The sequence below is a fragment of the Anomalospiza imberbis genome, chromosome Z, assembly GCF_031753505.1.
Source record: "Anomalospiza imberbis isolate Cuckoo-Finch-1a 21T00152 chromosome Z, ASM3175350v1, whole genome shotgun sequence".
NCBI classification, from domain to species: Eukaryota; Metazoa; Chordata; class Aves; order Passeriformes; family Viduidae; genus Anomalospiza; species Anomalospiza imberbis.
Window position 1 is genome coordinate 61,147,899 of NC_089721.1, and position 15,025 is coordinate 61,162,923.

The 15,025-nt window shown below is 43.0% G+C and overlaps 2 protein-coding genes across 8 annotated transcripts in view; one reads left to right on the plus strand and one right to left on the minus strand.

Moving 5' to 3' along the window:
* SLC26A1 (solute carrier family 26 member 1) overlaps window positions 1-5,691 on the plus strand; it is a 36,885-nt gene extending 31,194 nt beyond the window's left edge. For all 7 annotated transcript variants that reach the window (XM_068176062.1, XM_068176063.1, XM_068176067.1 and 4 more), the window contains 2 exons: window positions 962-1,613; window positions 2,584-5,691. In XM_068176062.1, coding sequence (XP_068032163.1) covers window positions 962-1,613; window positions 2,584-4,104 — 2,173 coding nt within the window. In that variant the 3' untranslated portion in view covers window positions 4,105-5,691. The remainder of the gene's footprint in view (window positions 1-961; window positions 1,614-2,583) is intronic.
* The window catches only part of IDUA (alpha-L-iduronidase), a 46,594-nt gene extending 34,065 nt beyond the window's left edge, over window positions 1-12,529 (minus strand). Inside the window, exons 1-2 of the mRNA XM_068176069.1 lie at window positions 12,274-12,529; window positions 9,704-9,844 (exon numbers count right to left, since the gene is read on the minus strand). Of these exons, the coding sequence (XP_068032170.1) occupies window positions 9,704-9,844; window positions 12,274-12,398 (266 nt within the window). The 5' untranslated portion in view covers window positions 12,399-12,529. The remainder of the gene's footprint in view (window positions 1-9,703; window positions 9,845-12,273) is intronic.
* Between the last annotated feature and the right edge of the window lie 2,496 nt (window positions 12,530-15,025).

A 15,025-nucleotide genomic window follows, 5' to 3' on the forward strand; every position in this document is an offset into this window, starting at 1 on the left:
TTAATTTTACAATTGAGTAAAAATGCTGAAGTCGAGTTTGGTGAAAACAGTTGTGTCCATTGAGGCAAGAGACATTAAAAGCACCCCCATCAGGGGAATACAAATCATCCCAGGCATCACATCCTAGAAAACAATCAGGAGAACCATAGGAAACACTGCTGTGTTTGTTCTGCTGTACACATAATTATTTGTTGTATCTCATTACTGGCGGAAAATAGTTGGGTAACTAGGGGTTTAAATCTGAAAATAATAACATGTAGCACTCTTCCATTGTGGTAACGTCATGGTGCTTGGTCTGTACGTTGCCATTGTGGCGGTATCTGTGACTAGGCATTTATGACCAGAAGCTGCACACTGGAAACAATCTACAGTTCAACAAGTTAATGTTATGTAGCAGCTACAAAGAGTCTATAAATTGTTTATGTATATATCTTTTGTGTAAGACTAAACTGTTGCTCTACAGAAAACTCTGCTTTACAGGTCCTATCAGAAACATTTTTCTCCTCTGCATTGATGACAACTGCAGTGACAGATCATTATACCCCATGAGAGTTACTAATCAATGATTACAAGATGTACTCACTATACAGAAACACTACAACTTACTTCACTAGTGCATGTTTATTTCACACCATTAAGTCCTACTTCTGGTCACAAAGATCTTTATTATAGAACATTTAAAATAGATGATGGAAATCTTTGTCATACCAAAAAATGGCTAATTTAACCCCATTTTTCTTTATTAGAACAAACTGGATTCAATTGAAAGTACTCCTTAATGTGTGCAAGAAAGGGCAGATTTATTTCTTAGCCTTATGTATCACTGGAGCCCTGTGAGAGTGTTCTTGTTGGGATGATACTTCCTTAAAAGCAAAATCAGGGGACAAACTTTTTATGTTAAGTGACTGTTAAAAAAACCTTCATGAATTGCAACCTGACAGAGTTTTTCTTCACTTTGCAGGAACACATTAAATGAAGTAAACACCGGGAAAATGGAAAGACCACTTGAGGCTAACAGAATGGAAAACAACATCTCATCCTGCCTTCTCATGGAAAGAAAGACTCATGTCAAGATTAACAGGAAAGAAATCATGGTAGCTAAAATGAGAAAGAGCTGCTCCTGCACACCACAGAAGCTGAAGAACTTTCTTATGGACTTCTTTCCCGTTTTACAATGGCTTCCCAAGTACCGATGCAAAGACTACATTTGGGGGGATGTTATGTCTGGGTTAGTGATTGGGATCATTTTGGTGCCTCAAGCAATTGCATACTCACTGCTGGCAGGTCTGAAGCCCATTTATAGCCTTTACACATCCTTCTTTGCCAACATCATCTATTTCTTAATGGGCACATCCCGTCACGTCTCAGTTGGCATTTTCAGCTTGATAAGCTTAATGGTGGGACAAGTTGTGGACCGAGAACTTCTCTTGGCTGGGTTTGACTTGAATGATGATGCCCCACCAGCCTCAGGTGATGGCTCTCTGCAGAATGACAATCTGTCCAACACAACTGCCTTCAACCTGACCATTGCAGGGATAAATGCCGAGTGTGGGAAAGAGTGTTATGCTATTGGCATTGCTACAGCCTTGACATTCATGGCTGGAGTGTATCAGGTAAGTGGTTGCTGATAACCAGAGGCAAGGTATAAAGTTCCTAAAGTTTTTTGCATGACCAAAGCATTGACTTGACTGTGTTTCAATGAGATACATCATTTGAATTTTAATTCATTTGAATGTACGTTGGGCTGTTTTCTCCAGGAAGCCTAACAGTAGGCAACTCAGAGACAGCATGAGGCAGGCAGTTTTCTTAGTTTCTAGCAAACACAGGTATAACAAGAGTCTTATGAAAGACCATCAACATTGTTTTGATACTCTTCTGCTTCTTGGCCTTGTTGCTTTCATGGGACAATGAGGGCCCAGCACAGATACAGGAAATTCCTAGGTAGCTGTGTACTTAAGAATAAAGAAATAACTCTCTATATTTTCCAAAACCATCTAAGGAAGGAGAATCAACTAGTTATGGACAGAATCATGGCGTTTGTGAGCTGTTCTGACACTTCTGATCTTAGGTATGCCACAAAGGCCACCTGCGTTCCATTTTCCCCTCTGTCCAGAGGGCTAAAATTAAAAGATGCTTAATGCAAAAGCTAAAGTAGGAATCTTATTTGTTGTCATTCAAGTTTTGTTTACAAGGAAAAAGCCATACATTTTAACTTTATTTGGTTTAAGACAGAAAAAAAGGAAAATTGACTTTGGTATAACAGAAGTATTTTGGACCCACTATTCTTGTGCATGGGGAATAAAAATCAGGCAAGCCACTTCAGTGGAGTTACTTCAGACAAATGTTAGACCACCCTATCTTAAACTCCTCATTCACCTCTTGGGTTTGCAGCATTCCACAACAGTAAAAGGAATCATATTTTGAAAGCAGACTGGAAATAAAAAAGGACAATTCCTGTTTCAATAATGAAATAGTCAAATACTATTGGCCTCCAGCTAGTTCTCCCTGATCTGTACCTAATTATTTGCAGCAATGGTTACAGCTCATGGTTTGTTTGGTTTTTTCCTTCTTCTGTTTCCTCAGGTTCTAATGGGGATGTTTCATCTGGGTTTCGTATCTATGTACCTATCTGAGTCCGTACTAGATGGCTTTGCAACTGGTGCTTCCTTAACCATTTTAACAGCTCAAGTGAAGTATCTTATTGGAATAAAAATTCCACGTAGCCAAGGCCATGGGATGCTGGTTATTACCTGGATTAACATTTTCCGGAACATTTCTCAGGCTAACCTGTGTGATGTCATCACAAGTGCCATTTGTATCGTGGTGCTGGTCGCTGCTAAGGAACTCGGAGATCGGTATAAGCATAAACTGAAATTTCCTCTTCCCACAGAGCTGGTAGTTATTGTTGTGGCAACACTGGTGTCACACTATGGTAAGTTAAATGAAATGTATGCATCTAGTGTTTCTGGAGCAATTCCAACAGGATTTATCCCTCCAAAGGTACCAGAGTTCAACTTAATGCTCCGAGTTGCTCTAGATGCTTTGCCTCTTGCCATAGTCAGTTTTGTCTTCACTGTATCCCTTTCTGAAATGTTTGCAAAGAAATATGCTTACACCATCCGAGCCAATCAGGAAATGTTTGCTGTGGGGTTCTGCAACATCATTCCTTCTTTCTTCCACTCTTTTGCAACCAGTGCAGCTCTGGCAAAAACACTTGTCAAAACATCTACAGGCTGCCAGACTCAAATCTCTGGAGTAATTAGTGCAATGGTCGTTTTGCTGGTGCTGCTCTTCCTGGCACCTCTCTTCTACTCCTTGCAGAAGTGTGTCCTGGCTTGTATTATCATTGTGAGCCTTCGAGGAGCCCTGAGGAAGTTCCGAGATGTGCCAGCACGCTACCATGTGAATAAGGTGGACACACTTGTTTGGGTAGTTACCATGTCTGCCTCTGCCTTGATCAGCACAGAAATAGGGCTCTTGGTTGGCATTGTTTTCTCCATGTTATGCATCATTCTTCGGACCCAGCGGCCACGGACAGCCCTGCTTGGTCAGATTCAAGACACAAGCTTTTATGAGGATGACTCAGAATATGAAAATCTCTCTACTGTTCCAAAGGTCAAAATATTTCGTTTTGAGGCCCCACTTTACTATGCAAATAGAAACTATTTCTTAAAGTCTCTGTACAGATTGACCGATTTAGATCCTAACCTAGAAGCTGCTAGGAGGAAGAAATATGAGAAGAAGGAAAAGCAGCATCTGAAAAAGGGAAGTCACAGAACAGCTAATGGACTGGGCATTGGAGAAACCACTTTGCAACTAGTTCCTAAGCAAATTGATTTCCAAGCCCTTGTTGTCGATTGCTCTTCCATCTCATTTTTGGATACCACTGGAGTTAGTACTTTGAAGGAAATCCTGAAAGACTACAAGAATTTAAACATTTCTGTTCTCCTGGCTTGCTGCAATCCCTCAGTGATAGACTCTCTGAAAAGAGGGGGTTACTTCGGAAAGGATTTTGGATGTATGCAGGAAATGCTATTCTACAGTATACATAATGCTGTGCTGTTTGCAAAAGACCAAAAGCTTCCAGCAGACTGCTCAGTTTAACCCTACGTGTTCCTTCATGATTTACTACAAAGTGACAGATAGACAGGGGTAGTTTGTAACAAGTAAACAAGACACACCGTTGGCTGTGTAAAGCCACTCCCCCCAAAGAGTTACACTTTATGTCATATGCTACACAGGGCAGCCACTGGGGAGGCAGTCCAGGGCAAGCATGGAAAAGTCAGACCACCACCTACACTTTAAAATACAGGCGAAGGCAGTCTTGTCCATCCTACCATGACTGTGACCCAACATGGATGTCAGGGGACTGTAGCGGTGGAAGGCCTGCCCAATGTTGCTGTCCCAGTGATTTAACGGCTGGTTTGTGTTAAGAAGGCTAAGCCACTTCCATGAAAATGCAATCAATATGGCATTCTGGATACATAATTGTTTAAACTGTGGCTTGCAAGGCCCTACCCTTTCCAGTCATTTTAGGTGGATTCCTAAACAAGTCCCCACTGTTTGCATAAAAATAAAATGTATAAAATATTGTGGAATGTAGAATATCTCTCCTCCTTGATCCCACAAGCTTAATAGCATAATCTGCCACAGGAGAATAAACTGTGATCCATCACAGGTTCCTCTCAAAATTACCATTTCCAAAAATTGCTGGCTTTGGAGTTACAGGAGTCATCCGTTCTATTGGATTAAATCTGTCGTAATTAGTTACGGAAGACTGTGATACCCCTGGAAGAAATATGACTCTGATGCGCAAATTTGAAACTAGTAAAAGGACAGACAGGATCAAGAAAAATGAATGGCTTTAACTGGCAGCTACCCAACTAGTTGTACCATCCTGTAAAATAAGTTGCCTCTGGTGGGCAGATGCAACTCTAATTCAGAGATACATAGGACCATCAAACATAAAACCTCAGAGCTGTGATGCAGCATATCACTATCTTCCTACAAATACCTGCCTGGATTCAAAGAAAAACAGGAGAAAATAAGGGTAGGGTGGGAAGATAAATCTGTGAGTTTTTTTGAAGGGGATTGATGGATCAGTCAGAACTGCCTGGCTGGTCTTCTCTGATGCAATGCTAATAAAGTATTACAAGTAACATAATGGGTCAAGTAAACGGAGCAATGCTTTGTAACTTGTGTATCCCTCTATGCTGAAAAACTTTCACCACTGTTTGTACATACTACAGATGTTGTGGGGGTTTTGTTTGCGTGGTGTTTTTTTCCTATCATATTAATTTTTGATTTGAGGTCTACTAGACCATGTTTTCTGGGCTGCTTAATTTCTATAATAATTTGCATTAACTGCTGTTCATTATGCTTTATATCATCAGTTGTATTGTCGTATATGTATGTTGTATCTTTTCAAATAAGAACAGACTTGGGTTTTGATTGTAACACAGTATGCAGTGTTCTGGCCCATGGCATGGGCAGAATATTCTGTTTCATACTCAAGTTTATAATTACCTGCACAAAAGACAGTTGTGCTCACTCTCTCTCCTTTTTCATGTCAGGTTCACACACCACCAGGCATGGAAGGAAATTCTATCACAGCTGTGCCTCTCAAAACTAACATGCTGTAGAAATAGGTTCCATATATGCAGAAGCCATTTCTTTGCCGTCCCATTTAAAGTCAAGTCAAAACATTGTATGACTTACTCATTTCAACTTTTTAGGTCACTGAATGAAAGAACAGTCAAACTGAGGTTCTCTAGGTGCCCCAGAACCTGTCTGGCTCTCAGAAACAAGTATTTTCTTAGAGGAAAAGCAGTGCACTTCCAAAAGACCAAAAACATCTTCACAGGGACTATGACTAGTACAGTATTAGGTTATTAAAGCTGGCGTTTTCACGTACTAATTACAAAGGAAGCCTATCAGCTTCACGCTGTTATTACTCCTAAAGCAGCAAAACCTGACAGAAACATCTGACACGAGATTAAAGGACTGACCATTAGCAGTATTTTCCTGTCATAAAACAATACACATTTTTATTTAAATTGCTGACTTGGCAGGATTAGCTTCTTTCTGTTCTAAAAGGAAGTGAGCAGTGCCCAAGGACAAAAACTGCTTGGTACCTGCTTTGTTTGTAACCATTCTTTGATCAGGAATACCTCCTATTTGGGCCTATCAAAGCAAATGGGTTTATAAGAGTTACTACCAGACAGTATCAATATAGACGCTCTTAGGACACTGTGCCAAAACAAGCTGTCATTGGAAGTCAAATAAAACATCCTACCAATCTACACTTTTTTTAGCTTCATGGATCCAGCTACCAACATAAAACACAAAGAAAAAAATGCAAAGATACCCTTAACTCTAGAGTAGCCTCATTTTAAAACTAAAAAAAAGAAAAAAATAAGGAAAAAAAAGAAAAAAAAAGAGAGAATTTCCAGTGGAAGGTGTATCTGTGCAAGAGTCTCTGGACAATAATGAAGAGGATAAGAAAGTAATATATATGGTGAATAAATATATTCACCATATTTACTTTAAGTTGGATACCTAAGTAAAGAAACTTGACTACACATAAGAGAGAAGGTAAACTGGTAATCTTTAGAATTTATATTTGAAGAAAGAAACTATTGGTCAGAAGAAACTGTAAGAACTATTTCCTGTTTTGGTTTTACTGGCAGAGCTGAGCTCAAAATCAACTGTGTTGGACATTGTCAAACACAACATGGAAACAGCTTCAATGGTTTGATGTAGGGATGCTGGCAGACTGTGAACTATTTCTAAGGAGTATGTAAAAGGTAACTAAAAAAATCAAGCCTTTTTCTGGAACATCTCTATTTGCTATACTGAGTTCTATTATGATTAAAGATATGAAGATTGAAAATTAACAAAACCTACTGATTCTCTTCTCTCCTAATTTACCAGAAATTAGCTATCATGTCTTGGAGAGGAGCTGGGGATAGGCTGGTAATTCCAACTAGGTTAAAACTAATATTGAAATAAAAAATATTATATGCCTTAAAAGAAATGTTATATGCTTCATGTAGGTTGACTATATTTTTTTTTCATTGTGATACCTTGTGATTTACCATGTATCATGTATCCAACAGATCTTAGTACTGCTACATAAAAATGGGAAAGGATTCTTATTGCGGACTGCGTGTGTCCCTTGGAACTGGGCAAAGAGCCTGAGTCTTCAGCTCAAAGTGTCCTGTCTTGTTGACTAGTGAAGTATGGCTAGAATGTGTGGTCTAGGTGTCAAAATAGCTATATTTACTGGCACTGGTAACCAACAACCTAGGAACTGTCCAGTCCATGAAAGACATCCTGGATTTCCCCACAATCATGAATATTCCTGTGTCACAAGACCAAGACCAAGAGACAAACGTGTGCTGCTGGTTGGAAAATAAAACTAGGAGTTATCTGAAAACAGTATGCCTTGTGGTATCCTTTCACAAGTGGCGAAATAATGGGCTGACTCCAAATAAAGACAAAGATGAAGAGAGGGCGTTGCTGTACTAGAAAAAGTTAAAATAAAGGGATGAACTTGGTATTGGGGGATTAAAAAACATAATGAGAAAGACCATTACAGAAGTGAGAAGGGGAAGGTGGCAGTCTTTTATTTGAGCACATCTATTTCTTGGCAGAAACATTTATGGCATCTTTTTTACAGATGGTGGCAGCTGTGAAGAAAAGCAAAGCCTTTATCTGCTAGACTTCCACAGAGGTCCTCTGTTTTTTCTAAGTGCTCTTCTTCAGTCAAGTGCCTATCTCTACATTCCAAGGAGTGCTCTCTACTCATCAACACCACGACATAATACAGTTCTGCATTCATATGGTTGCACTCAAAGCCTCTTTACATCCTTCTGGAAATCACTGGTTCAGGAAGAGATTTACACATGCACAAAATTAAGCATCAGCACTAAACTTCTCTGTTCAGAATTGCATTCCTGCTCCTGTTGTTTTTTTCAGTCCCAATGTTTGTCTGCAGGCTCCATGCACCTTCCCCTTCAAAAATTGCTGACATTTAGTCCACTGATTGTCCTCTCACAACTTACATGTCTTCTTGTCCATGACAAATGCACATTTTTTTGCAAGATGAGAAGTTTTATCTTGGTTCTAAACAGTAGCAGTTTCTAATTTCTATATGTCAAAGGTGGGCTAAAGATTGAAGCTGGTAGGGTAGAACCCTACCTTTGAGACACTACAGCTTTTTTGGGAACTTATTGATTAATTGCTATGTTTCCATGGTCCTAGAATTTTAATGGTATCAAGGATTGTATCCTACTTTTTTAAAAAGGCTCAGTGGCTCAGTCTCCACAAAGGCTGAGCAGAATGCATGACAGATGCATTCCTCTCCCTCAGTCATGTGCAAAGCCCAATTCAACACAATGGCACAGCTAACACAGGCTGCCAGAAGGGATTCTGGGCTCCAAGTGTAGATGTGGCTACTTTATTTCCAAAGCTACTCATTGATTTTTCCTAATTGAATTGGTTACAGAAACCTGAAAGACCCAACCCACCTCCCAGGAGAACTCTCTAAGACAGGAACTCCGGAAGTGGTGAGCAGTGGTGGTTGTCCTAGGCACTGGTTCACTCCAAGAGTACATATTCCATAGTCCAGTAAGAGAGGGAGACACACACAGGAAAGGGTGTTTAGTAGAAACTTCACAAGGGAAACAAGAGAGCGAGAAGCTCTGTTACCTGCTATGTTCACGGATAAACTAACAGAGGCCACCACGGGGTACTGATGCAATACTTACCCGTGTGCAGGACTTAGGACCACCTTCCTAAAAAACTGACATACACAAGCACACCTTAGTATCAAAGAAGAAAAATCCGGCTCCTAATGCAGACTCTGAAACTCTCTACTCCTCTGCTCACACACCATTTTCAGAGTCTGAGCTCTCCTTCCCTGTTGCTTCCCCATAGTGGTAAATTCTTCTGTGTCTGGGACAGTAGATGCAACAATGATGTGGACTGTAAATGTGCTCAGCTCAGAAAGAGTCTGAGCCAGGCAGAACTTTTAAGAGCTATTACAATTTTTCATGGGGTTTTTATGGTTTTTCCTTCTTCATAGACCAATTGCTCCTGCTCTAGGCATCTGGCTATTTGGCTGCTCCCATTGGGCATCTTGGTATGAGTCTGTTCAAGCTGAGTTAAAAGGGACTTGAAAGGCAATGAATTCCAAGTGCTCTCCTAAAGTCTGACATATATTTCCCTAAAACTAAAAATGCCATTTTGTATATAAAACCTTTTGGAACAGGGTATTAACTGGTATTACCGAAATCCAGCCTGTTTTAATTCTCACTTCCTGTCAATTAATGCAGTGCACAGGTGCCTTCAGGAGGCAAAAAGTAACTTCTAAAATGGGCAGAAGGATTATGGCAGCTTTCATTTGGACCTCTCAGTAAGTTAGGCCTGTATCAACCTTTGTTGGATTTTTTTGCTGTAACTCCTACATTAAAGGACTAAAAAGTAAGCTACCTTTCTAATCCCTCAGCTTCTCAGTAGAAACTGTGTCTTTCTTCATCTCTTAAAATTCCAGAATTATTCCCATCTGTTGAAACTTAGCTGACTTCCACAGAAGCAAAGATATGCCCAGCTTGCAATTCAGCTAACATCAAAGTGAGCACCTGTTGAACCCTTTAATGTGTCACATTTTCCTAGACTTTGACTTGAGGTGTTTGCTTACCTGAGAGCAACTAATTCCAGCAACCAGTGAATCCGAACTTGTTCAATGCCGCCATGTGGAACTGAAGAAATGTAGGCAAGATTTAGCTCTTGGTCTTTGCTCAGGTCAAACAGGTCAGCACGGTTGTGAGGTAAAGGAGGGCTTCAGGAAAAGATGGACAGAAAAGAAATACATTGAAATATTAAATAATAGCTCCAGTGGGCATGCAAAAATTCCTATGCTACATCCCTATACCACCTGTATGTTCCTACATGGCATGAGAAGCACTGTCTAACATGAGATGAAAGCAAAATGGAGTAACTGGTAAAGGCCACTGGTAAAGGCTTGGTAAAATACATCCATGTGTCTTCACACTGCAGCAAGAGATGACCTGTGCTCTAACTACACGCTATATACAAACTGTTTAAGTCAAAAACTGTTGTAGTCTATACCTTGCCTGTTGTAGTCTGTCTCCTATGATATTGACCAGACTTGTGCTGACTGTAACTCTGCTGGGAAGAGTCATTTATGTCATCCTTGCTTACTCTGTACCCATCCATATAATCATCCCGCCACCAAGGGCACTACCGAATGAATCTCCTACTGTATAACCATCTGTGTACAAAGGAAGAAACACCTGACCCCACCTGGATAAGAACTTGACACCACAGAGATACTGCTGATCTATTAACACATCTCCTGCATCCTTACCTGAAAGTTCAAGTCTTTACACAAACCACATCCATTTATAACGCTTATTACAAATCAGCCAGTACATGTGAGCCCCTCTCTGCAGTTTCACCGGCATACAAGGCACTTAAAAACTATCTCCATAAGATAGCTTCAAGTCACACAAGTGATACTGATAAATTACCATCGCCACTCTTACTAAAAATGTATGAGCCATCTGGGTCTTTTTTATTATTCCAGTGAATAAGGACAATGTTAACAATCAGATTCTGATGGAGTGCTTTACTATTACTCTGAAATTCAAACTGGTTTCCATTAAATAGTAGCAAAGACAATTATTTTTGCTTCATCCATGATGAATAAACATTCTGAAATTCACACCCTGTTAGAGAGAAATCTTGCAGAAACTGTGATGGGATACAAAAGAAAACTGACAGAATGTTGGGTTTCATTAGTGGTGCTATCAGTATCTGTCCTTTTCTGTTCTGAGTGCAAAGTGCCCATCCAAAAGAACTTCAAGCCTTGCTCCCAGGTTTTCTCAGCTGCTGATACACAGCTGGGCACTTGCCCAGAAAAGAAGCTTCAGCAGCTGGAACTCAGTTGTGCCACTGCATGACCTTTCAAGGGATTTTCAGAAATACTAGTGTTGGCCAGGTGTTATAAAAAAGTAACTGCTGACCCATGGATATTCTCTGCCTCTGCTACTGCTATTCTGTCTTTCCTTCACGCATGTTTCATGTTTGCAGCTTTCCAAAGTTTTTTGCACGATTAAAACCATGAGTGTTTCATAGGCTGAAGTTTAAATGGGCTAAACATACTATTTTTAAGGCAGATTTTCATTAATGATTCCTAATATTACAAGAAAAATTTAAAACAAAGCAAAACAAAAACCAAACAAACAAAAAAAAAGAAACAACGAAAGAAGAAAAAAATCCTGAAAGCCCAAACGTTTCTCTTCATCAGAATGTATTTTAGGTCTGTTCTGTTCCTCCCCCCTTGGAAACCTAAAGAAAAATCTTGTAAGTTTTTTCTTAGGGGATCTTTATGCATTATAAAAAAATGTGCACAAAGTCCTTTTTCCAAAGCACGTGCTCATTCCATCACTATTGCAACTCTTTTCCACATAAGTGTTACTTAACCCACTGTGTGCTTAAAGGAAGTAGATCATAATCACTTTAGTGTAAAATACAAGCATGGCAGTGCAATATACCATCTCTTGCTTTCACGCCTGCTAGAAGCTTTTTTAGTAGTCTCACAAAACTTAAAGGCAGTTCCAATCCCAGTTATCTGAGCAAGACCAGGCTTTCTCCGAGAAGCAAAGCACAACCAGAATACAGGAATTTCTGCATGGTCACCGCCTTCCCAGCTTGGGTCAACTCGACCCACTGGCTGCATCTGGTGGTGCATCTGGAAAACGTCTGTCAAGAAGAACAAACTCCTAGAACTATCAGTCTTTTGTTTGGCAGTACTAGAACTCTCAGAAGTTTTTTTCCTGGGGCCCTGTAGGGGCCTTGGCAATGGAAACACCGAGAAGTAAAGGGAAATGAGTTCTGAGTATCAACATATATACTGCGCTGGGTAAGAAGAAGGACTTTACATGTTCGAGGGAGCAAGGAAGCAAGAGAAGGGGAGACAAGGCCTATTTTTTGGCCAGTTCACATTAACTGGCCACATCCCACATCCCGCCCTACGCTGTGGACCCGGTCCAGCACCAGGCTAAGCAACAAGGGGCAGCAAAGGCCCTCTGATCCCACAGCAACAAGCCCAGGAGAGCCTCGGCTCTTCCTGGAATGCAGCGTCCGCTCGCCCTGGCGATCGAGAGGGCGGGATGCGGCCGAGGCGAGGGCAGAAGAGCCTCTGCCCAGCGGCTCGGGGCCCGGAGCCGGGCGGCGCGCGCTTACCAGAAGCCGGTGCTCCTCCAAAAGTGCCGCAGGGGCCGCTCGGCTCGCCGGGCATCCACGTACACCTCGTACGCCGCGGAGCCCGCGCCCAGCGGCACCAGCAGCAGCCACAGCAGCGGTCCCATGGCGCCGCGAGGGCCGCGGGGCCGGGGAGCGGGGCCCCACCGCCACCCGCTGCCGACGCGCCAGGGCACGCCCAGGGGCCCCGAGGCCCCCGCCCCGCGGAGCCCCGCGGCCCGCGGGAGCCTCCTGCCCGCCGCGCTGCTCCCGAGTCGCGGCGCTGCGGCCGCTGTCCCGGCGGCGCCGGTTGCCGGGACTCTCCCGCCGGCGGGGCCGCGGGGCGGGCGGCGGCGGCTGCGGTTCACCCTTGCCCCACACGGGGGCGGTGCGCACCGCCACGCCCGCGCTCCTCGCGCCAGGCCCAGGAAGGCCGCGGTGAGAGGAGCGGAACTGCCCTCCTTCCCCGGAAAAGCGTAGGGGCAGGGTGGGAGCCGTGTCCGCTGGCTACGTGTACACCAGCTGGCCTCGGTGTGTCAAAGAGGAGAGTGCGCTCTCAGCCCAGAAAGCCAGCCGCGTCCTGGGCTGCCTCCAAAGCAGCGTGGGCAGCAGAGCGAGCGGGGGGATCCTGCCCTTTTGCTCCCCTCTGGAGAGACCCCACGTGGAGTGCTGCATCCGGTCTGGGATCCACTACAGGAAGGACGTGGACTTGTTGGAGCAAGCCCAGAAAAGGGCCGTGAAGTTTACGAGGGGACCGAAGAACTTCCCCTGCAAAGACAGGCTAAGAAAGTAGTGGCTGTTCAGTCCCAGAGAATAACGGATACAAATTTAAAGAGGAGAAGTGTAGGGTAGTTATTGTGAAGAAATTCTTTACTGTGGAGGTGGTGAGATGTTGGAACAGGTTGCCCATGGAGGTTGTGGATGCCCCCTGGCACGGTTCAAAGCCAGGCTGGACAAGGTCTTGAGCAACCCGGTCTAGTGGGATGTGTCCCTGCCCGTGGCAGGGGGATGTTTGGACTAGATAATAGTGAAGGTCCCTTCCAACCCTTAATATTCTATGATTCTGTGAGTCTCTGAAGAGCTTCACATGTGCTTTATCACACGCAGCCTGCAGCTTGAGTCTCTAAATGCTTGTTTGTTACCTAGTACACCTGAGGAGTTCATTTTCCATAAGGTGTGACCCTTGTCTTCAGGATCATTCTCGTTTACCTTCAGGAATCTTGTCAAGCCTTCCAGGCAGGGAATCTAGTTCTATGCCGCTAGCTGCACTCTGAGCTGGGACAACAGCTGCCTGTGGGTTGGTGCTGTCGTCTGGGCTTCAGTGAGGGCTGATGGCATTTTGACAGTTTGAAAGGGTGATCCATGAGAGGAGATCCTTGCACCCACTTGACAACCAAACACCATACTGTGATTTTTTTGTTTATTAACACCAACCCTGCACCTCTGTATCTGTAAGTGGGGAAGGTTCATTGTGGGGCCAGCACAAGATGCCAGCAGTTTGAGCACCTAGCTGCGATGGGCGTGGAAACCATTCCTTGCAGAAGAACCAACAGCTCCATCCCCAATCAAAGACATGGACAAAAGTTTCAGCAAAAAGTTGTTTTCAAGGGAGAAGTCCCCTGAAGCCCATACATACTACCACAGACCATTCCTTTTGACATCAGGAAGGCTTGACCCTTGGAAACCAAGCTGACTTTTCCTCAGAGACTGCTAAAACAGAACTGTTGCATTCAGTTTGGCTGACTTCAAAGTCCAGTCTGGAAGACAGGGTGTCAAACCAATGCTATGCAGTTTTTGGCCAGGAAACTTCGGCTGTCTGTTGTAGATGTCGGTGAACCCAATGGGAAGAATGATGACATCTGACTTATTTCAGAAGGCTGAATGATTTCTTTATTATAATTATGCTATGATACATTAATATACTATATAAAAGAGGATACTAAAAACTACATGCTACTCTCTTTATCATATCTAACTCCCAACTCGTGACCCTGTTCTCCAGAGCCCAGACACAGGTGGATCCGATTGGCCATCAGGCCCAAACAATCCACCGTGATCCAACCAGGCATTCGCTCTAGGTAAACAGTTCTCCAAAAACATTCCACAAGAGAAAAACAAGGAGCAGAAATAGAAATTGTTTTCTCTTTCACTTCTCTCTGTGCACCTTTATAAAAATCCTGAGAGAGAGAGAAATGTGCTTGCCACAGCTGTCCTCAGCCATGTTGTAGAACGTCTTGAAACACCACAAAGCCATGGATGTAAAATAGTGCTGTGTTGACATTTTAGAGAAGTCTCTCTCAGAGCTCCAAGAAACTCTCTTCCCTGGGAGTCTGACAAGAACATGAACTCCAGAGCATTTCCAGGAAGATCCTTCTTAGAGATTGGGGTAGGGGATAAATAGAACATCCCCCTTGTTTTCTACAACTTATCCCAAGGCATGGGCGAGTGCTACATGTAGCATACTGGCCACACCAGGCCTGAACTTGAGTGACAGAAGAGAAGTAAAACCCCTGCTAAAGGCTCCATCACCCACAGGTTTCTCTTCCATGTCTAACAAAGCAGCTAACAAGATTTTTTAAGGTACTTCTGAAGAACTGCAATTGCCTGCAGGAAATCTTTTCTGCTCACCACAGCTGCTCTGGTGCCTCTTGTCAGAGAAAGAAAGTCCATCAGAATTATCTGCACCCTGTGAAGGAGCCCAATACACCTCTGTTCCGGAGTGTTTGGCCTTATCAGTTGTTTCAGGGGGTGTTGT